The sequence below is a fragment of the Desmodus rotundus genome, chromosome 10 (genome assembly GCF_022682495.2).
Source record: "Desmodus rotundus isolate HL8 chromosome 10, HLdesRot8A.1, whole genome shotgun sequence".
In the NCBI taxonomy this organism is placed as follows: domain Eukaryota; kingdom Metazoa; phylum Chordata; class Mammalia; order Chiroptera; family Phyllostomidae; genus Desmodus; species Desmodus rotundus.
The window spans coordinates 37,056,984-37,079,212 of NC_071396.1; the positions used below are offsets into that span (position 1 = coordinate 37,056,984).

The 22,229-nt window shown below is 53.8% G+C and overlaps 1 protein-coding gene across 5 annotated transcripts in view; it reads right to left on the reverse strand.

The window, feature by feature from the left end:
• Positions 1-22,229, reverse strand: part of IL16 (interleukin 16) — a 61,780-nt gene that overhangs the window by 8,166 nt on the left and 31,385 nt on the right. For 4 of the 5 annotated variants that reach the window (XM_024561774.4, XM_053912843.2, XM_045196537.3 and 1 more), the window contains 3 exons: positions 21,299-21,431; positions 16,083-16,170; positions 15,182-15,597 (listed from right to left, as the gene is read on the reverse strand). In XM_024561774.4, the coding sequence (XP_024417542.3) occupies positions 15,182-15,597; positions 16,083-16,170; positions 21,299-21,431 (637 nt within the window). Of the gene's footprint in view, positions 1-15,181; positions 15,598-16,082; positions 16,171-21,298; positions 21,432-22,229 lie in introns of those variants that run through there. The other variant, XM_045196539.2, reaches the window with a different exon arrangement.

Sequence of the window (22,229 nt, forward strand, 5' to 3'; positions counted from 1 at the left end):
GGCGTGGCTTTCAGACATACACGAGGACAGGTGTGCAGGAATGCCCCTCAGGGCTGGTTTATGCCAGCGGTTACTACAGTTTGCTCGCATTGGCTGCAGGTGGAAAAGGGCAACAGTTTTTGTGAGTGTTTTGGGTAAAGGCACAGACTGCTGTGAGTGCTGCACTGGCGGCTGCTCTGTGCAGGCGAGTCTTCTGGATAAGCTTGCGTTGTGCGAGTGGCTGACACGTGACCGGGAGGGAGGTGTCTGCTCTGGCTCTTTGCTTGAGTGCGGTCCACCTGAGACAGCGTGGGGCCTTCTTGAGCTAAAGGTGGTCAAGGGTAGGTGAAGTGCTGGGCAGGTTTTCTGGTTGTAGCTGGGGGAGGTCTGGCCCCGGGAGGTGGGCACTGTCAAGGCTGATAGAAGACCTTCCCCGGCATCTCAGACGCGGTTGTCCAAGGACCCTCGGGAAGCTGCAGCGGCTGTGTCCGACCTGTCAGGGCTCGGTCGGCGGAACGGATGTCGTTCCTCTTCCTCACCCAGTGGGTGATTGAGAAAGAACAGTGGGGTGACAAGAGACTGTTATTGCAATGTGATGCGTAAGGTGGCGCAGGGACATTGGTTTGTGCTAGGATCTGAGAGCGCGTTTCATGTTGAGAGTTCCGTGACCGTGACCGATCACTGATTCTGAGAAGTAATCTGCCTAGAACAGGGATTTTTCAACCGTTTTTTTTATCATGGTGCTGAAATTAATTACTTTAATTCTGTAGCACACACAAAAAATAGAATTTTTGCCTATCGGAAAAAGAATAGATACGGTTTGATTTATTCACACCAGACAGCTACTGCTGTGCTGGCTGTTGTCTCTTGTTTGCTGGACCATGTGAGGGAACAGAGGTCAGGGCCCCGGGCGAAACCGTCAGGTGTGGCATGTTTTCCACGTTCTTGCAGCACAGCGGGTGAAAAGCACTGGGCTGGAATCCTAGTGTTATCTTTAGCGCTTGAATAGTTCTTCTGTGTCAATTCTAGATTACTGTTTCTTGTCCCAGTGGAACGAATGTTGTCGTTGGCTAGTGACAAAGGCGTGTGCAAACTGTAGTTTTCAACGTCACGTGGGCACATCTGCCTTTTGTGGATTTCAGAGGTGGTTGCGTTGATGGTTAGGATTAGTACGAGCAGAGAAATTACTGAGGGGCCCACGGACTCATTACTTTCATTTGTAGTTGCAGAAGTTTTAGGTTCTTTAGGCTGATGAATAACTCCTGTCCTGTCAGCGCCCTGGACTCGGGAAAAGTCGTGTTCTTATACACGGAGTCACGAATTGGCAGTTTGTGTTTATACCTTTTTTTTTTTTTTGTAAATAAGAGTTTTAGTCTGCGTATTATTAAATGGGCAATCTGATGTTCCCATTTACCAATGTTTACATCACAAAGCTCCTGAAATGTGTCTGCGGTGGGCGGGTGGTAGCAGAAGGGGCTGTGGGCGCGCTGTTGGTGGGGCGCCTTCTCGCATGAAGGGCGGCTGACGTCCGTGCGAGGCGTGTGCAGGCAGCGATGGAAACATGAGACCATGGTGGAAGCACGAATGTCTGTCCGTCTTAACCCCTTTCGCGGGCAAAGGTAGGTGGTCAGAATCGCCAGTGGGCCTGTGCTCAGTGGGAGCAGGGGCTGTGGATTTGCTTGGGATCTGGGTGGTGGGCAGCGTGGCATCGTTGACGCGAGGCAGAGTGTGGCTATCAGGGCGGCGGCTGCTGTCCCTTCGTGGTGTCAGCTGCGGCACTGGTGCCTGTGGGAGGCAGAGGACCCTCTGACGAGTGGTGTTAGGTCCCGGTGTTAATTTTGTCTCAGGAGGAGGGTGTCAGGAAGGGCTGCACCATGCAGTTTGCCGGAGGACTTGGCACAGTTGTGTTTGTTACTGTGCCTTCACCACGTAGGTTCAGCTTTGTAGCTGCAAGAGCTGAGGACCAGTGACAGGGCTTCCCCGTGCGCTGTCAGTGGTGGTGAGTGGAGGCCAGAGGAGCTTCCGGCCTCAGCACTGTTACGCTCAGGTAGGAAGAGCCCGGTCCTCTGGAGGAGGGCAGGCGTGGATGCCAGGACCAGCTGGGCCAGAGTGTACAACGTGAGCAGCGGGGCGCCCACCAGAACGCACTGTTGGTTTAGCCACTCCTTCGGTGTGGACCCCTCGTTGTGTTTGGTGTTAGTGGTGACTTGAATGGGGTATAAAATAGAATTGGTGTTGGGGTGGTAAGTGATGGAAAAGGAAAATTGGTGACGGGATTGATGTAGTGATGTGCAGTTTTTAAGTTAGGGAGCCCTCACGCCGATGAAATGCGCTAGTGCTGTTTGTGGGAGAAGTCGCGTCATTCACATTAGTGGGATGATTAATGTCACCGATTTCAGAGAAGGCTTTAGGGAGAGGTGGGAGTTCTTGTTGGGTTGACTTTGTGTCTGTGAACTGATAACGCTGATTATCATAGTGGACTGTGGGATGCTTCAGACTACATTTGGTAATCATTTAAGCGGTAAGGAATCATTTGAAGTCATTTTTGTAGCCTGGTTATTCTGTGGTTCGAGGTTCCTCTGGAGAGTATGGGGGGAGGCAGACCGACAGCTACAGCAACCTGGGCGGCACTGTGGGATGGTGAGGGTCGTGTGTCCAGGCTCCGAGGCCATGGCACTCGTGGGAAGTGGGAGGAGAGAGAAGTGTGGGTCGGACAGTAGGAACGTAATAGGCACTGGGAAGAAACGTGTGGGGAGAGGGCAGCTGCTCACACTGTGGAGTCCGACGCACACCTGTACGTGCCAGATCCCTGCGTGCACGCTCGATTGGGAGTCAGGACGCAGCGATCAGAGGTGAGGCGGCCAGTGGGGGAGCTGATACACACAGGTGTTCTCTTTGGGTCAATGGCGCTGATAGTGGCTCCCTCAACCACACAGGTTTCATGCACCCACCGCCCCAAGCACTTGCACCCCATCCATTTCCACTCTTTTAAGGTAATTATTTTTTAGGATAATACCAAAAATAATCAATTAGAAGTCACTGGTACTGTTCCGTAGTAAAATAAGTTTAATTATTGAAAGGACACATACAGCACACAGTAAAGTATGGCAAGGAAATGCCAGTAAGTGGCAGCAGGTAAGGTGTGTGTGGTTTCCTTGTTGTGGGCTTGAGGAGCATGCAGACGGAGCCCCAGGGGGTGAGTACTACCCCTGTCCACCTGTCTCCTGTCTCCCTCACCAGCTCTCTCCCTGCACTCCTCTCGGCTCTCCCCCACCCTCTCCCCTCCCGTGTCTGTCCCTTCTCTCTCTGCACTCATACCCCTACCTCCTTCCTCCAATCTCCATCGCTTCTCTCCTCAGTCACACTATCCCTCCTGTCCCCTCTTCATCCCCTCCTCCTGTCTTTGTCCCTTTTCTCCTCCTCCTCCTCCTCCTCAGTCTACTTCTCTCCCCAGCTTTCCTGTCTGTATTCTATCTCTTGCTCCTTTTCTACCTCCTCCTATCACCTCTCTCTCCCCTCCTATACACACACTACATCCCCCAATTCCTCTCCCTCTCTCCCTTCCTCCTGTCTCTGCCGGTCTTTTCTCTAGTCCTTTCTCCTGTCTCTCCTTCTTCCTAACCCCCCCCCCCCACTCTCCAGCTCTGTCTTCCATCTCTCCATCTCATCTCTTCCTCCTGCCTCCCACTCTGCCTCTCCTCTTCCTTCTATCCCTCTCCCTCTCCATTTCTCTCCTCTCCCTGTCAGTCTCTCGTCTCCACGTAATTGTCTAGTAGTCTCCTCATCTTTCTTCTCTGCTACTCCTTTCTCTGTGTCTCCTTCTGCTATCATCTCTCTCGATCTCCCTTCCTTTTCTCTCATTCTCCAGCTTTCTTCCAGTCCCTCGCTCTCTCCACATTTGTCCCTCCTCCATTCTCTCTCCCCTTCCTTTCCCAACTCCTCAGATCTCCCTGCCTTCTTCCTGTCTCCCACTTCCTCCTGTGTCTCTCAACTCCTATTCCCTGCCCCCATCTCATTCTCTCCTACCACCAACTCTGCCCCTCCCTCTGCTACATCCCTCTGCTCTTCCTCCCTGCAGCGCCTCACTCTCCCTCCTCTGTCTCTTCTCTCCCCTCTTTATCCCATATCTCCTCCCTCTCCCCACTGCTCTGTCTGTTACCTGTCTCTCTCCCCCCTTTTCCCAGCCTCTGTGCTTGATCTCGCTCCTGTCTCATCACTGTCTCCCCTCTCTGGTCTCTTCTTTAGCACTCTTTTCTCTTTCCTGGGTCTCTCCTCCACTGTCTCGATCTCTCACCTCGTGTCTCCTCTGTCTCTCGCCTCAGCTTTCCTGTGTTCTTCTCTGGCTCTTTTTGCTGGAAGAGATCTTTATCTCTCTCCTGTCTCCCCGTTTATGCTTTCTCTTCTCTCTGTCTCTCTCCTCTATTCTCCTGACTTCCGCCTCCTTGATCTGTCCCCTCTGCTCTTTACTCCTGTCCGTCCTGTCTCTCCATCCTCTTTCTTCTCTCTCCGTCCTGTCCCCTCTCCTTTCTCATGTCCTCTCTCCTCTGCTTTCTGCCCACTCTCTCCTCTCCTGTTTCCACTCCATGTCTCTCTCTGTATTTCCTCTCTCTCTCTCTGTTTCAACTCTCCTGTTGCTCTGTCTACCTGTCTTGTGAGTCTCTCCTCTCTGTCTGTTTCTCACTCCTCTCTCTCCCCCATATCTCTCTCCTATCTCTTACCTGTGTCCTCTCCTCCTCTCTGTCTCTTCATTCTATGTGTCCCTCTCCTCCATCTCTGTCTCTACTTTCCTGGCTCTGCTGTCTCTCTCTTCTCCCGGCTCTGTTATCTCCTCTGTCCCCAGCCCTCTGTGTCTCTTACCTGTCTCTCTCCCTCCTCTCTTTTCGCATCCCCTGCCATCCGTCTCTCTCCTTTGCTCTGGACTCCTGTCCATCCTCTCTCCCCTATCCATCCTCACCTATCTCTTTCTTCTCTGGCTCCTGTTTCTAGTCTCTCTCCTGTCCTATCTCCTGATGTCCCCTCCTCTGTCCAAGGACCATTTCTCCTCTCCGTCTGCCTCTCATCTCTCTCCTCTGTCTGTCTCTGCTCTCTTCTTCTCCTGCCTCAACACGATCTCTTCTCCCCTCTATTTTCCCATCTGTCTCTCTCCTGTCGCTCCCTCTCTCTTCTCCCAACTCTTCCTCCATCTCTCTCCTCTTACCTGTCTTTCTCTCCTCTCCCATCATCTGCCATCCGTCTCTCGCCTTCTGCTCTTTCTCTTGTCCCGTCTGTGTCTCCCTCCTCTCTCTGTACTCTCCTCCGCCTCCTTCCTCTCTCCTCTGCTTTTTACTCCTGTCCGTCCTCACCTGTCCCTCTGCACTGTGTGTCCTGTCCTTTCTCCTGATGTTCCCTCCTCTTTCCACTCCTCTCTCTCCCTCCTACATCTATCCTCCGTTTCTACTTTCCTGCCTCTTCTCTCCTGCCTCTGCACTGTCTGCTTTCCTGTCCCTCTGGCCCTAGCCTCTCACTCATCTCTATTCTCCATCCCCTCCTATGTCCCCCTCTCTCTTGATTCTCCGTTTCTCTTCTCCTGCCCCTGTGTGTATCTCTTGATCTTCTCTGTGTTTCTCCGCTCCCTCTATCTCCTGTCTGTCCTCACTCTCCCCGCTCTGTCTACTCCTGCTTTTCCTCCCCACTGTCTCTGCTCTGTCCTCTCCCTACTCCTCTGTGTCCTGATTTCTCCGATCTATCTCTTCAGTCTCCGAACTGTTGCTCCCATCACTCTCCACTGCTGTCTCTCTCGTCCCATACCTCCACTTTCTCGCTCCTAAGATGTAGAGAGACAGGAGAGTGGAACAACACAAAGCAAAGAGTGGAAGACGAAACAAGGAAGACAAGAAGAGTTGGAAACAGGACGACAGGAGAGAGCCACAAAGGTAAGAGACAGGGAAGGAGAGAGCATCAGAAATGGGATGGGGAGAAGAGACACGGTACACACAAGACTAGGAAAACATGCCACAGACAGGACAATATAGGTACCTGGGAGGAGGGACAGCAGAGAAGAAAAGACAAAAACACTTAAGAGACACACAGTCTGGTGAAAACACTTAAGAGACACACACCGGACAGGGCCGAGAAGAAAGTAAAAACAGGAGGGAACAACACGAGATAGACCAGGACAGACAGTGCAGACACAAGGACTCAGACACAGAAGAGGAGAGACAGTAGGGACAGGTGAGGACAGACACGAGTAAAGAGTAGAGGACAGAGATTGAGGCACAGGAGACAGGAGGAGTGGAAATCAGAGAGACGAGGACAGAGGCTGGGAAATGAGACACAGGCAAGAGCCACAGAGGCGTGGAGACAGATGGTGGAGAGTAAAGACAGAGAATACAGGAGAAAAAGAGACTGCAGAGAGAGAGGAGAAGAGATCGTGTTGAGGCAGGGGCAGAGAGAGGAGAGACAGGTAAGAGACTCTCAGGGCTGGGGACGGAGGACCGAGAAGAACTAGACAGGTGAGGATGGACAGCAGACAGAGGATGCAGCAAGAGCGGACAGGAAAAGATGGGAGACACAACAGGGTCTGGACAAGAGAGGTAAGAGCATCAAAGGGGTGGAGAACAGACAGGGGAGAGGAGAGACACAGGATGTGGAAGAGAGAGGAGACAGACGGTGTGGACACAGGAGAGAGATGGAGGACAGAGGCTGAGAAAAGAGAAGAAAGACGGGAAAGGGCCACAGGAGAGACAGAGACAGGAGAAACCGAGGAGAGGGACAGGAAAAGAGGGCAGAGAACATTCAGACAATAAAGGAGAAAAAGACCCTGGAGAGAGAGCAGAGGCAGGAGAGGAAGGCTGGGAGAAGACACAAGAGGGAACATCAGGAGATGACACTGTAGGGACAGGTGAGGATGGACAGGATTAAAGAGTGGAAGACACAGATCAAGGAGGCACAGGAGACAGGAGGAGTGTAAAGCAGAGAGATGAAGGACAGAGGCTGGGAAAACAGAGACAGGAAAGAGCCACAGAGGTGCGGAGAGAGACCACAGAGAGTAAAGACAGGAGAAAAAGGGACTGCAGAGACAGAAGAGAACAGATTGTGTTGAGGCAGGGGCAGAAGAGGGGAGAGACAGGTAAGAGACTCTCAGGACTAGGGACAGAGAACAGAGAAAAAAGAGACGGGTGAGGATGGACAGCAGAAGAGAGGATGCAGCGAGAGGGGACAGGAAAAGATGGGACAGACAACAGGGTAGTAAAGAGACAAAAGGGGGGCAGGAGAGGAGAGAGGTGGCTCTCCCTAACAACCTAGACAGTGTGTTGCCTACACCCTAGACGCTGGATGCTGGCTCTCCCTATCACCCAAGACGCTACATCTGCCTAACACCCTAGACGCTAGGTCTCCTTGACACCCGAGATGCAGCGCCTACAGCCTAGATGCTGTCTTCCCTAGCATCCGAGGCACTGGCTCTCCATAACACCCTAGAAGCTGCGTCGCCTAATCCTAGATGCTGGCTCTCCCTGGCACCCTAAGCACTGGCTACCCTAACACCCTGGGCCCTGGCGCTCCCTACAAGCTGGCCATCCCTAACACCCCAGAATCTACGTCACCTACATCCTACCCTGGGTGTCCGTAACACCCTGGAAGCTGCTTCGCCTAATCCTAGAGGCTGGCCCTCCATAGCACCTAGACGCTGCTTCACCTACATCCTAGACCCGGGCTGTCCATAACACCCTAGATCCTGGCTCTCCAAACACCCTAGATAGTGCATCGCCTACACCCTACATGCTCTCTCTCCCTAGCCTCCCAGAGGACCTAGACGCTGGCTCTCCCTAGCCCCCTAGACGCTGCCTGTCTCTAGCATCCTACACCCTGGCTCTCCCTACCACCCTAGACGCTGGCTCTCCTTAACACTCTAATGCTGGCTCTCCAAACTCACTAGACCCTGCGTCTCCTATACCCTAGACGCTGGAAGCTGGCTCTCCTTAACACCCTAGATACCGGCTCTCCCTAGCATCCCAGAGACTCCCTATCCCTAACAGCCTATACCGTGTGCCACCTACACACCGGACGCTGACTCTCCCTAACAAGCACCCTGGACGCTGGCTCTCCCTAGCAAGCAACCTGGACGCTGGGTCTCCCTAGCAACCTAGGCGCTGCCTTACCTAGACACTGGCTTCCCCATCACCCTACATGCTGGCTCCCCGTAGAGGCTGGCTCTCCCAAACACCCTAACGCTGGCTCTCCCTAACAACCTAGATGCTACATCGCCTACATCCGAAACGTTGGCTCTCACCAGGACCCTAGACGCTGGTTCTCCCCATCATGCTAGACGGTGCCTCTCCCTTGCACCCTAGAGGCTGGCTCTCCCTAGCATCCTAGAAGGTGGCTCGCCCCAGCATCCTAGAGGGTGGCTCGCCATATCACCCTGGAGCGTGGCTTGCCCTACCATCCTATAGGCTGGCTATCCTAAACAACCTACAGGCTGGCTCTCCCTAGCATCCTAGATGCTGCTTCTCCCTTGTACCCTAGAGGCTGGCTTTCCGCCGCACCCTAGGGGCTGGCTCTCCCAGCACCCTAGAGGCTCTCTCCCCCTAGCACCCGAGACACTGGCTCTCCGTAGCACCCGAGATGCTGGCTCTGCCTAGCACCCTAAACGGTAGATCTCCCTAACACCCTAGATGGTGGCTCTCCCTAGCACCGTAGTGGCTGGCTGTACCTAGGATTCCAGAGGCTGGCTCTCCCTAGCACCGTAGTGGCTGGCTCTACCTAGCATTCCAGAGGCTGGCTCTCCCTAGCAGCCAGGACGCTGTCTCTCCCTAGACGCTGACTCTCCGTTGCACCCTAGACGCTCACCATCCCTATCACCCTGGATGCTGGCTCTACCTAGCATCCCAGAGGCTGGCTCTCCCGACACCCTAGAGGCTGGCTCTCCCTAGCACCCTAGACGCTGGCTCTACCTAGCATCCCATAGGCTGTCTCTCCCTAGCACCATAGGCACTAGCTCTCCCTAGATGCTGGCACTCCCTAGCATCCTGGAGGCTGGCACATCATAGCAAGCTAGAGGCTGGCTCTCCCTAGCACCCTAGGGGCTGACTCTCCCTAGCACCCTAGAGGCTGGCTCTCCGCAGCAACCTAGGGGCTGGCTCTCCCTAACACCCTATACACTGGCTCTCACTAGCACCCTACAGGCTGGCTCTCCCTAGAACCCTCGACACTCGATCTCCAAACTCCCTAGACCCTGCGTCTCCTATACTCTAGACGCTGGATACTGGCTCTCCCTAACACCCTATATGCTGGCTCTCCCTGGTATCCTACACGCTGCCTCCACCTTGCACCTAGTGGCTGATCTACCTAGCATCCCAGAGGCGGGCACATCATAGCAAGCTAGAGGCTGGCTCTCCCTAGGACCCAGGAAGCGGGCTCCCCCTAGACAATGACTCTCCCTAGCACCCTAGATGCTGGCAATCCCTAACACCCTAGAGGCTGGCTCGTCCTAGAATCCTAGAGTGTGCCTCGACCTAGCACCCTAGAGGGTGGCTCTCTCTAGCATCTTAGATGCTGCCTCCACCTTACACCCCAGTGATTGGCTCACCTAGCACCTAAAGACTGCTCTACCTAGCACCCTAGGGGCTTGCTCTTCCTAGCACCCTATAGGGTGGCTCTCCCAGCACCCTAGAGGCTCTCTCCCACTAGCACCCTAGACACTGGCTCTCTGTAGCACCCAAGACGCTGGCTCTCCCTAGCACCCTAGACGCTGGCTCTCCCTACCACCGTAGTGGCTGGCTCTCCCTAGCATCCCAGAGGCTGGCTCTACCTAGCATCCCATAGGCTGTCTCCTCCTAGCACCATAGGCACTAGCTCTCCCTAGATGCTGGCACTCCCTAGCACGTTAGAGGATGGCTCTCCCTAGCACCCTAGACGCTGGCTCTCCTGAACACCCTAGACCCTGGCTCTCCCTAGCATCCTTGAGAGTGGCTCGCTCCAGCATCCTAGAGGCTGGCTCTCCTGAACAACCTACAGGCTGGCTCTCCCTAGCATCCTACACCCTGCCTCCACCTTGCACCGTAGAGGTTGGCTCTACCTAGCACCCTAGATGCTGCTCTACCTAGCAACCTAGTGGCTGGCTCTACCTAGCATCCCAGAGGCTGGCTCACCCTACCACCCAGGAAGCTGGCTCCCCCTAGACAATGACTCTCCCTAGCACCCTACATGCTGGCAATCCCTAGCACCCTAGAGGCTGGCTCGCCCTAGCATCTAGAGGGTGGCTCTCTCTAGCATCTTAGATGCTGCCTCCACCTTACACCCTAGAGGTTGGCTCGACCTAGCACCTAAAGACTGCTCTACATAGCACCCTAGGGGCTTGCTCTCCCAGCACCCTAGAGGCTCTCTCCCACTAGCATCCTAGACGCTGGCTCTCCTGAGCACCCGAGACGCTGGCTCTCCCTAGCACCCTAGAGGCTGGCTCTCCCTAGCACCCTAGACGCTGGCTCTCCCTAGCACCCTAGTCACTGGCTCTCCCTAGCATCCTTGAGGGTTGCTTGCTCCAGCATCCTAGAGGCTGGCTCTCCTGAACAAGTTACAGGCTGGCTCTCCCTAGCACCGTAGTGGCTGGCTCTACCTAGCATTCCAGAGGCTGGCTCTCCCTAGCAGCCAGGACGCTGTCTCTCCCTAGACGCTGACACTCCGTTGCACCCTAGACACTCGCCATCCCTATCACCCTGGATGCTGGCTCTACCTAGCATCCCAGAGGCTGGCTCTCCCTAGCGCCATAGGCACTAGCTCTCCCTAGATGCTGGCACTCCCTAGCACGTTAGAGGATGGCTCTCCCTAGCATCCTGGAGGCTGGCACATCATAGCAAGCTAGAGGCTGGCTCTCCCTAGCACCCTAGAGGCTGACTCTCCCTAGCACCCTAGAGGCTGGCTCTCCGCAGCAACCTAGGGGCTGGCTCTCCCTAACACCCTATACGCTGGCTCTCACTAGCACCCTACAGGCTGGCTCTCCCTAGCACGCTGGACGCAGTCTCTCCCTAGCATCCTAGACGCTTCCTCTCCATAACACCCTAGACGTTGGCCCTCCCTAGCACCCTAGAGGCTGGCCCTCCCTGCAAGCACCCTGACCTTTGCTGTCCCTAGCACCCTAGGCACTGGCTCTACCCTGACACTGGCTCTCCGTAGCACCCTAGATGCTTCCTCTCCCTAGATGCTGGTTCTCCCTAGCACCCTAGAAGCTGGCTACCCGAACACCCTAGACGCTGGCTCTCCCTAGTCGCTGCCTCTCCCTAACACCCTAGAGGCTGGCTCTCCCTAACACCCTAGAGGCTGGCTCTCCCTAACACCATAGATGCTACTTCGCCTACATCCTAGAGGCCGGCTCTCCCTAGCATCCTAGAGGTTGGCCCTCCCTTGCAAGCTCCCTGGGCGCTGGCTCTCCCTAGAACTCTAGACGCTGCCTCTCCCTAGCACCACAGGCGCTGCCTCTCCCTAACACGCAGACGATGTTCACCCTAGCACCCAAAGGGCTGGCTCTCCCTAGCACCCTAGAGCCTGGCTCTACATAGAACCTGAGATGCTCTCTCTCCCTAACACCATAGACGCTGATTCTCCCTTACACTCTGAACGCTTGCTCTCTCTAACACAATAGAGGCTGTTTCTCCCTAGCACCCTAGAGGCTTGCTCTATCTAGCTCCGTATAGGCTGGACCTCCCTAGCACCCCAGAGGCTGGGTCTCCCTAGCTACGTAGAGCCTGGCTCTCCCTAGCACCCTCGAGGCAGCCTCTCTAGCACACTAGAGGCTGGCACTCCCTAGCACCCAAGGGGTAGGCTCTCCCTAGCACCCTAGAGGCTGCCTCTCCCTAACACCCTAGATGCTGGATCTCCCTATCACCCTAGATGCTGCCTCTACCTAGAATCCCAGGGGCTGGCTCTCCGTAGCACCCTAGACGGTGGCTCTCCTGAGCACCCTAGAGGCTGGCTCTCCCGAGTACCCTAGAGGCTCGCTCTCCCTAGCACCCTAGGGTCTGGCTCTTCCTAGCACCCTAGGGTCTGGCTCTCCATAGCACCCTAGAGACTGCCTCTCCCTAGCATCCTAGAGGCTGGCTCTCCTGAACAACTTACAGGCTGGCTCTCCCTAGCACCGTAGTGGCTGGCTCTACCTAGCATTCCAGAGGCTGGCTCTCCCTAGCAGCCAGGACGCTGTCTCTCCCTAGACGCTGACTCTCCGTTGCACCCTAGACGCTCGCCATCCCTATCACCCTGGATGCTGGCTCTACCTAGCATCCCAGAGGCTGGCTCTCCCGACACCCTAGAGGCTGGCTCTACCTAGCATCCCATAGGCTGGCTCTCCCTAGCACCATAGGCACTAGCTCTCCCTAGATGCTGGCACTCCCTAGCACGTTAGAGGATGGCTCTCCCTAGCATCCTGGAGGCTGGCACATCATAGCAAGCTAGAGGCTGGCTCTCCCTAGCACCCTAGGGGCTGACTCTCCCTAGCACCCTAGAGGCTGGCTCTCCGCAGCAACCTAGGGGCTGGCTCTCCCTAACACCCTATACGCTGGCTCTCACTAGCACCCTACAGGCTGGCTCTCCCTAGCACGCTGGACGCAGTCTCTCCCTAGCATCCTAGACGCTTCCTCTCCATAACACCCTAGACGTTGGCCCTCCCTAGCACCCTAGAGGCTGGCCCTCCCTGCAAGCACCCTGACCTTTGCTGTCCCTAGCACCCTAGGCACTGGCTCTACCCTGACACTGGCTCTCCGTAGCACCCTAGATGCTTCCTCTCCCTAGATGCTGGTTCTCCCTAGCACCCTAGAAGCTGGCTACCCGAACACCCTAGACGCTGGCTCTCCCTAGTCGCTGTCTCGCCCTAGCACCCAAGGGGCTGCCTCTCCCTAACACCCTAGAGGCTGGCTCTCCCTAACACCATAGATGCTACTTCGCCTACATCCTAGAGGCCGGCTCTCCCTAGCATCCTAGAGGTTGGCCCTCCCTTGCAAGCTCCCTGGGCGCTGGCTCTCCCTAGAACTCTAGACGCTGCCTCTCCCTAGCACCACAGGCGCTGCCTCTCCCTAACACGCAGACGATGTTCACCCTAGCACCCAAAGGGCTGGCTCTCCCTAGCACTCTAGAGCCTGGCTCTACATAGAACCTGAGATGCTCTCTCTCCCTAACACCATAGATGCTGATTCTCCCTTACACTCTGAACGCTTGCTCTCTCTAACACAATAGAGGCTGTTTCTCCCTAGCACCCTAGAGGCTTGCTCTATCTAGCTCCGTATAGGCTGGACCTCCCTAGCACCCCAGAGGCTGGGTCTCCCTAGCTACGTAGAGCCTGGCTCTCCCTAGCACCCTCGAGGCAGCCTCTCTAGCACACTAGAGGCTGGCACTCCCTAGCACCCAAGGGGTAGGCTCTCCCTAGCACCCTAGAGGCTGCCTCTCCCTAACACCCTAGATGCTGGATCTCCCTATCACCCTAGATGCTGCCTCTACCTAGAATCCCAGGGGCTGGCTCTCCGTAGCACCCTAGGGTCTGGCTCTCCATAGCACCCTAGAGACTGCCTCTCCCTAGCACCCTAGTGGCTGGCTCTCCCTAACACCCTAGATACTGGCTCTCCCTAGCATCCCAGAGGCTCGCTATCCCTAACAGCCTATACCTTGTGTCGCCTACACCCTTGACGATGGTTCTCCCTAGCATCCCAGAGGCTGCCTCTCCCTAGCACCCTAGAGGCTGGCTCTCCCTAGCACCCTAGGCGCTGGCTCTCCCTAGCACTCTAGAGGATGGCTCTCCCTAGCACCCTAGAGGCTGGCTCTCCCTAACCCCCTAGAGGCTGGCTCTCCCGAACACCCTAGATGCTACGTCACCTACATCCTAGACGCTGGCTCTCCTTAGCACCCTAGAGGCTGGCTCTCCCTAGCACCCTAGAGGCTGGCTCACCCTAGCACCCTATTACCTGGCTCCCCCCAGCACCCTAGACGCTGGCTCTCCCTAGCACCCTAGACACTGCCTGTCCCTAGCACCCTAGATGCAGGCTCCTGCTAACAGCCTAGAGCTGGTTCTCCCTAAATCCCTAGACCCAGGCTCTACCTATCACCCCAGATGCTGGCTCTACCTGACACCCTAGACGCTGGCTTACCTGACACATCTAGACGCTGCCTGTCCCTGACACCTTTGACGCTGGCTATCACTGACACTGTAGACGCTGTCTCTCCCTATCACCCTAGACGCTGGGAAGAGGAGAGATTGAGGATGAGGAAGAGAGAGGAGACAGACGGTGTGGACACAGGAGGGAGAAGGAGGACTGAGGCTGGGAAGAGAGACAAGCAGGAGCCACAGAGACGTGTATAGAGAGAGAGATCCAGGAGAGGCAGGAAGAGAGAAAGAGGACGTCTACAAGTCAGGAGAAGAGAGAGGAGAGAGGTGACAGTGTGCAGACGGGAGATGACAGAGAAAAGAGGGGAGAAAGAGGAGCAGAGACAGTGCAGACACAAGAGCGGAGACAGGAGAGAGAGAGAGGGACAGGAGGACAGTTGGGCAGGAAAGTAGAAAGAGAGGATAGATTATGGACAGAACTACACAGGAGGCTAAGAAAGATGCAGGAGAAGAGAGGAGAGGTGATAGAGACAAGAAATGGTTGAGGGAGGAAGAGGAAGAGGAGGAAGGGCCCAGAATGGAGGTGGAGAGAGAGGTAGGAGGAGAAAGTGAAGGAGGTAGCAGGAGAGACAGGGAGAGTGTGTGGGAGGCAGGAATAGGGGTCGGACCCCAAAAACACTCACTGAGGCAGAGTCAAGTCTTTATTGGGCAGCTCGCTGACAGCAGTGGTCCTTGCGCGGTGTGTCCTTGCGGTGTCCTGGTCCCACAGTACAGTGGGGGCTCTGTGCCCCTCCAGACCCCGAGTGCACCCCCTGTGCCCACCCTCGCCAAGGACCCCACACCCAGTGTCACGTATGTTTCACCTTCCCTGAGGACTCCATGACCTGCGATGGGCCTGACGTGTCCCCACTTCCCCATACCTGACAGATGAATGGGACCCGTTTGTCGCCCTCACTAATCACTTGTTCAAGCGGGTGCTCACCCTCTGCCATATCTAGTTATGGGTGGCACCATCCTGCAGGCGCTTTGGCCCCTCTTGTCCTCTCGGAGATGGCCCCCCTCTCCTCAGGAGCCCAAACAGGACCTGCCCTAACTTGACCTGCATTCCCCTGTGGTACAGACGGGCCCCAAGCTACTCACCAGGAGCGGGGCTTCCACGCTGTCCTCCAGACGCTTCTGGGGGTCACTGTCACTTCTGAAGTATTTTCTGGGTGGGGGCTTGGGCTTGGAAGACGATGGCTTTCTTACGAAAATCTCAAATGATTTCTTCAATCTCAGGGGTGGGTGGTGGTCCCGTTTCTGCAGGAGGGGTGGGCTCTGTTGGGGGTGCTCGGCGTCTGGCCCCAGGGACACAGCAGGGCCATCTGCACTGTCTTCTAGGTCCTGGGGCTGCTGCTCTCCCCCACGGCTGGGACTCCCCACAGGAGACCCAGACACATGGCTGCTGTCACTACTGGAGTGGGTCACGACCTTCTGAGCCCTGCGCTTCGGGGGTGCCGAGCTCTCCTCGTCACCGGCTGGCCGCCCGTGCCAGCTGCTCTCCAGCCTTTTGGCCCCTGCGGGGGAAGCACCAGGGCGTGGTTGCGGTGAGCAGCAGGCACAGCCGCAGGCAGCCTCTCCTCAGAGCGCTCTCTGGGCTCGCAGCCCCACAGTCTGGAATTTAGCCACAGCTCACTCCAGGACTTCAGTTTGGGGATGTCGCCCCCCTTTCTGTGTGCACATGATGGACTGAGCTGCACACCCCAGCCTGACCATCACGGCAGCTGCGCAGAGAGCCGCAGGAACAGCCTCACTATAGGGGACGCTTCTCCCTCGAGGCCGCCCAGCGGCGATGACCGAGGGGACACGGGCCACTCGTTACAGCCCTGGGGGTTGGACAGAGCTGTGTGTTCTCCGCATTCGGGTGGCGCACACTGCACATTGCAAACCCATCCCTGATGGCCGTTCTCCCAAGTTCCTGGGGTACAAGGTGATGGAGTTTCCAAAACTCACAGCTTTTTCAGAAAACACACGTTTCAAATAAAAGCTCATGGTTCCTTACCTTCCAGGCTCCACTGATGCCTCTCCTTTCCAAACTTGAGGGTCTCCATGGCTTGGGCCACTGCATCTTTGAGCTGCTGTTCAGATACCTAAAACATGTCAATCATCTCAAATTAACCATAGGAAGCCTGGTCCTGGGCCTGCCCCCCAGGCTTCATTTCCTTCCTTCCACCCACGCTGCCAACACCTGACAATCTGCACTTGCAGACACACCATGGGCGTCAGTGTTTCCTAAGCAGGTTCTAGGTCAAGTCCAAATTGACAGTCAATAGGTTCCCCACTCGGCTGCCCCATCTCCTCAGCCTGCTGCCCAACTGCAAGCAGAGGCACGACCCCCAGAGCCCCAAGCTGGGAGCCACTCAGACCCTGCGGTGCCCGAGGCGCCGTGCTGGCTGCAGAGTGGCACTTGCGAGTGTGTGTTCAAGCCCCACTCCCCCCTCACTGTTCGCTTAGCCAAGGTCCCTGCGCCGACCCTCAGTTCCTGCCTCTGGTTAAGCAGTAGCGAGGACAGGTGTTTCGTTTTCATGTAAACTGACACCAGACCCACAGACAACAAAATGCATACAGACTAGACTATGTCGAAATTACTAGACTACGTCAAAATTAGGCCTCTGTCAGTCAACAAAGGGCACAGAAGAGGAGGAAACGAAACCAAACAACCCAGATAAATGGGCAAAGGACAGGAATAGGCATTTTCCCATAGAAGGTAAACAACCATGAGGCACATGAAAAACTACTCAACAAAACACCAGGGAAATGCAAATCGGAACCACGGTGAGACGACAGCTCACACCCATGAGGATGGCTACTATCGCAGCGAGAGAAAACCGCCCTGGCTGGTGCGGCTCTGGACTGAGCGGTGGCCTGTGAACGAAAGGGTCATTGGTCCCATTCCCAGTGAGGGCACACACCTGGGTTGCAGGCCAGGTCCCCAGTAGGGGTGTGTAAGAGGCAACCACACAGTGATGTTTCTCTTCCTCCTCCTCTCTCTAAAAATAAGAGAGAGAGAGGGAGAGACTAAGAACTGATGAGAATGCTCAAAACCAGCACAGATCAACTGCAAGCAGTGCAGCTCACGGCGGCCTGCACAGTGTGTGGCCAGATGGCCCCAAGCTGACCTGGAGCAAGAGCTCAGGGAAAGCAAACTTCACAAACCCTCCCTGACTGCAGCCTCTGGTCCGGAAGGCAGCAGCGTGGGCCTGCTGCTGCGTGAGAGCAGACTGCGAGCTCCTCCACAAACAGGCTCGTCTACCCAGCTGCCACCCTCAAGCTAAGTGTCTGTCATTTTTGTAAGCGTTGCATTTTTTCACTTGCTAGCCATTTTGTGGTATGAAGTGAAACGATTTTAGGAGATTTGGGGTGGAAAAGCCTGTGGGAACAAAGGGAGCTCTGGATGGGTTTTATTTTGTATCCTATGTCTAATAAATTCCACATTCTACTAAAAAAGTAATCACAAAACTCAACTGCCAGAGGTGCTACTGCTCCAGGAGCCCTGTCCAAAGCGACGGGCCCTTCTGTCGGGAAGATGTGCTGCCCACACTGAACACGGATGCACACGGGACGGACCGACTCCCGGATCGCAGCTTCTGTGCGCCCTCCTGGCCCCTCCACGGCCTGTACCTCAGGTGATCCCTTCCAGCACTGTCCAGTCAGAGCCCCTGATGCAGAACTAATAAATACATACACTCCCTCCTCACCATTATGCTTTAAATTTGTTTCAAGTCTTTAGTTGTTGGGGAGACTGATCTGAGCCTTGTTTCTGCTCCCCTACTTGGCTGACAGATAAACTGTGTTGCCTCACTTCACATGTGATTTTTACCAAACATACAAAAGAACTAATACTGCTCCTTCTCAAACTATTCCAAAAAATTCAAGAAGGAAGACTCCCAAGCTCTTTTTATGAGGCCAGCATTATCCTGATTCCAAAACCAGATAAGACACTACAAAGAAAGACAATTATAGGACAATATTCCTGATAAACATTGATGCTAAAACCCTTCACAATATTAGCAAAAACGTTGCTGCAATACATTAAAAAGATCATACACCATGATAACTGGGGTTTTTTTCCGGGCATGCAAGGTTGGCACAGTATCTGCAAATAAATATGATACAATCATATAATTTTTACCCTTCATTTAATGTATCAATAGATGCAGAAAAAGCACTTGACAAAATCCAGCACCCATTTATGACAAACACTCTCAGGAAAGGGAGTAGAGGTAACACCTCAACATAATAAAGGCCACATATGACAAACCTACCACCAATATCATACTCAACGGGCAAAAACAAATGTTTCTCTTAAGATTAAGAACGAGACCAGGGTGTCTGCTTTCACCATTCTTCTTCACCAGAGTACCGGAAGCTCCATCCACAGCGATCAGACAAAAGAAAAAGAAGTGAAACACATCCAAATTAAAAAGGAAGAAGTAAAACTGCCCTTATTTGCAGGTGACATGATACTGTATACAGAGAACCCTAAAGATTCCACCAAAAAGCTACTGGAACTGATAAACGAATTCAGTAAAATAGCAGCAGAAAAAATACCGTATTTTTCAGACTATAAGACGCACCCCCATTTCCTCCCAAATTTGAGGGGAAAGTGCGTCTTATAGTCTGAAACATACAGGAAATACCCAGAGGTCAGTTGCATTGTTATACACCAATAAAGAACTACCAGGAAGAGAAACTAAGAAAACAATCCCATTTATTTGCAACTGCATCAGAAAAATAAAGTATCTGGGAGTAAATTTAACCAAGGATGTAAAAGACCTGTCCTTGGACAATTGTAAGCAGTTAAAGAAATGGAAGGAGATACAAGTAAGTGGAAGCAATGCTGTGCTCATGGACAGAACGACATCGTTAAAATGTCCACACCACCCAAAGCAATCTACAGGTTCAGTGCAACTTTATCAAGATACCAATGGCGTATTTCACAGAATTAGAGCAAATAGTCCAGAAATGTACATGGAACCACAAAAGACCAGAGTAGCCACGGCAATCTTGAAAAAGAACAAAGTTGGAGGGATCATGCTACCCGACATCAAACTGCACTGCGAGGCCAGAGTAATCCAAACAGCCCGGTACCGGCACAGAGACAGACACGTGCATCAGCGGAACAGAATAGAGAGCCCAGAAGTAAGCCCGTGCCTTTACGGTCAATTAGTATTTGAGAAGGAATGCAAGAACAGACCATGCAGTAAAGACAGCTTATTCAATAACTGGTGTTGGGAAAATTGGACAGATGTGCAAAAAAATGAAGACCACCTTCTTGTACATTATACGAGAATAAACTCACAAGGGATTAGAGACTTAAATGTAAGACTCAAAACCATAAAAATCCTAGAAAAACACATAGGCAGTAAAATCTCTGATGTTTCTCATAACAGTTATTTCTTCTGACATCTCCTCGGACAAGGGAAACGAAAGAAGAAATAAACCAAACTAAAAAGGTTTTACACAGCAAAGGAAACCAATAAGATGAAAAGACAGCCCACTGAGTGGGAGAAGATATTCACCAGTGATACATCTGGTAAGGGGTTAATATCCAACATTTATAAAGAATATATACAACACCAAAAAAATCCAATTTAAAAGTGGGCAAAGAGCCTGAACAGACACTTCTCCAAAGACGACATGCAGATGGCCAATAGACACGTGAAAAGATGCAACATCACTAATCATCAGGGAGACGCAAATTAAAAGCACAGGGAGATATCACCTCGCACCTGTCAGAATGGCCATCATCGACAAACAACGGCTGGCGAGGCTGCGGAGAAAAGGGGACCCTCCTGCACTGTTGTGGGAATGCAGACGGGTGCAGCCACTGAGGAAAACAGTGTGAGTTTCCTCAGAAACTTAAAAATGGAACTGCCATATGACCCAGCAATTCTACCTGTGGGAATATATGCGAAGAAAGCCAAACTGCAGTTTGAAAGAATACATGCACCACGATGCTCACTGCAGCGTTGACAACAGCTGAGAGCTGGAAGCAGCCCGATGGCCCGTCAGGAGATGAGTGGGTAAAAAAGCTGTGGTCTGTTCACACAGTGGAACACTGCTTGGCCATAAAATAGAAGACAATCTTACCTTTCCAACAGCATGGACGAACCTGGAAAGTTTTTTTTTTTAAGCTAAGTGAAATAAGCCAGTCGGAGATAAATACCACATAATCTCACTTAGATGTGGAATCTAACCAACAAATGAACTAACAAAACAGAAACAGAATCCCAGTTACAGAGAACAGTGGTCGGAGGCAAGGGGTGCAGGGGCTGCGTGAAAACGGTACTTGGGCCTGGCTGCTGTGGCTCAGCAGACTGAGCGCCGGCCTGTGAACAGAAAAGCTGCTGGTTCGGTTCCCAGTCAGGGCACAGGCCTGGGTCGCCGGCCAGGTCCCCAGATGGTGGCGTGCAAGAGGCAACCAATAGATGTATCTTCGCACATTAAAGTTTCTCTCCCTCTCTTTCTCCCTCTCCCTACAAGTAAATAAATGAAATCTTTGTAAAAGAGAAAAAAGGTACATGGATTAAGCAAAGAAAATATCCTCACAGACACAACAGTGTGGGGTGACCAGAGGGAAAGGGGTGGGAGAAGGTAGAAGGGGAAAAGGCAGGAAGGAGACTTGACTCTGGGTGGTGAACACACAGTACGATATACAGCTGGCGTATCACAGAACTGTACGCCTGAAACCTGTGTAATTTTATTAACCAGTGTCACCCCAATAAACTGAATAAAAACCTGTTGCCTTACACTTCGACTTCACTGTGCACAGCGGGCCAGGAACCCACTGATTCTGTTCAGTGACATCATGACTCCCTAACGTTGAACTTGGGTCTTAATGCTGCAGGGAAGGTCCTCCTCGAATTCTGTGCCTAGGAGACTAACCTCTGGTATTCCCAGCTTCAGTTCTCTGATATTCCCAAGGTCATCACCTCTGTGCACAGCAGCCGTTTTGTGTCAGTCCCCCCAGGGACCCCCTGTATGCCTCCACTCTCAGGGCCCCAAGCCTCCATTTCCCTTCCCCGCAGCCTGTCACGCAGCTGACCAAGGCGGTCAGGAGTCAGTCAGGAAGCCTTTGCTACTGCAGACCCTTGTCACCACAGACACTTGGGACACATTCTAAGAAACGGAGGTTGAAACCCAGCCATTTCTTCTTCCAAGTTCAGCACTCACAGAGAGAGCCTGGGGAAGACAAGGTACCCCGAGTGGCATTACCTGTGGGTCTGGGTGCCGGCTGACCATGATGGGGACAGGCCCGGGGCTGCAGTGGCTCAGGACCGCATAGACGTCGTTGAGGGACATGCAGTGCACGGGGGACTCATTGATTTCCACAATCTCATCGCCGCACCTGCGGAAGCACGGACAGGAGGCTGCAGGCACACTCATTGTGTGGCGTGGGGCATGGGGACAGGCACTCACGGGGATGGGAGGGGCACTCCTGCAGGGCCGTTGCATAGGCCCTGAAAGCCACATCATTAAGTAGACATCCTTGGTCACCTGACAAACTGAGACCAGGGCCACCTGAGGCCACACCTGCTCACCCCCTGCTGTGCCAGCAGAGTGAGGTGACGGAGCAGAAGCTCGTCTGTGACCGTCCTCACCACATGTTAGCTGGTCACGGCCTGTCTGTGGGGCTCCGCATCCCCGTGGGAGCCTGCCTTGGGGGAAGGAGGGGTCTGATGTGCTGAAAGGTGAAGGGAATGTAAGTGGACAGGGGAGAAACTGAGGTGCTTGCAGAATGACACCAGGAAAGAAGGCGATGGCCTCCTTCAGGTTGTGCGGTGAGAGACGAACGAGAAGAAATGAAGCACAAAACAGATGGCCACACCGGGGCAAGGAAGGTGTGCGCGGTCCAGCACAGACGGGAAACCAAGGCACAAAAGGCAAGATTCTCTCCCCAATAATAAAGACCTTGCTTAGGAACCAAAAATTTTCTTCTGGCGAGGCCAAAGAGCACCTACATCAGGCTCCGTGGGCCACACCACCTGTTGCAACAGCTTGGCTGCTGCAGCATGAAAAGGGCCGCCACAGACAGCCTGTCAGCAGGCACCTGGGCTTTGCTCCAGTGCACCTGTGTTTAAAAAAAAACCCAGGCAGCAGACTCCTGTCTGCTCGCCCTGGCCTCGCTGCTGGTCAGCAGGGACAG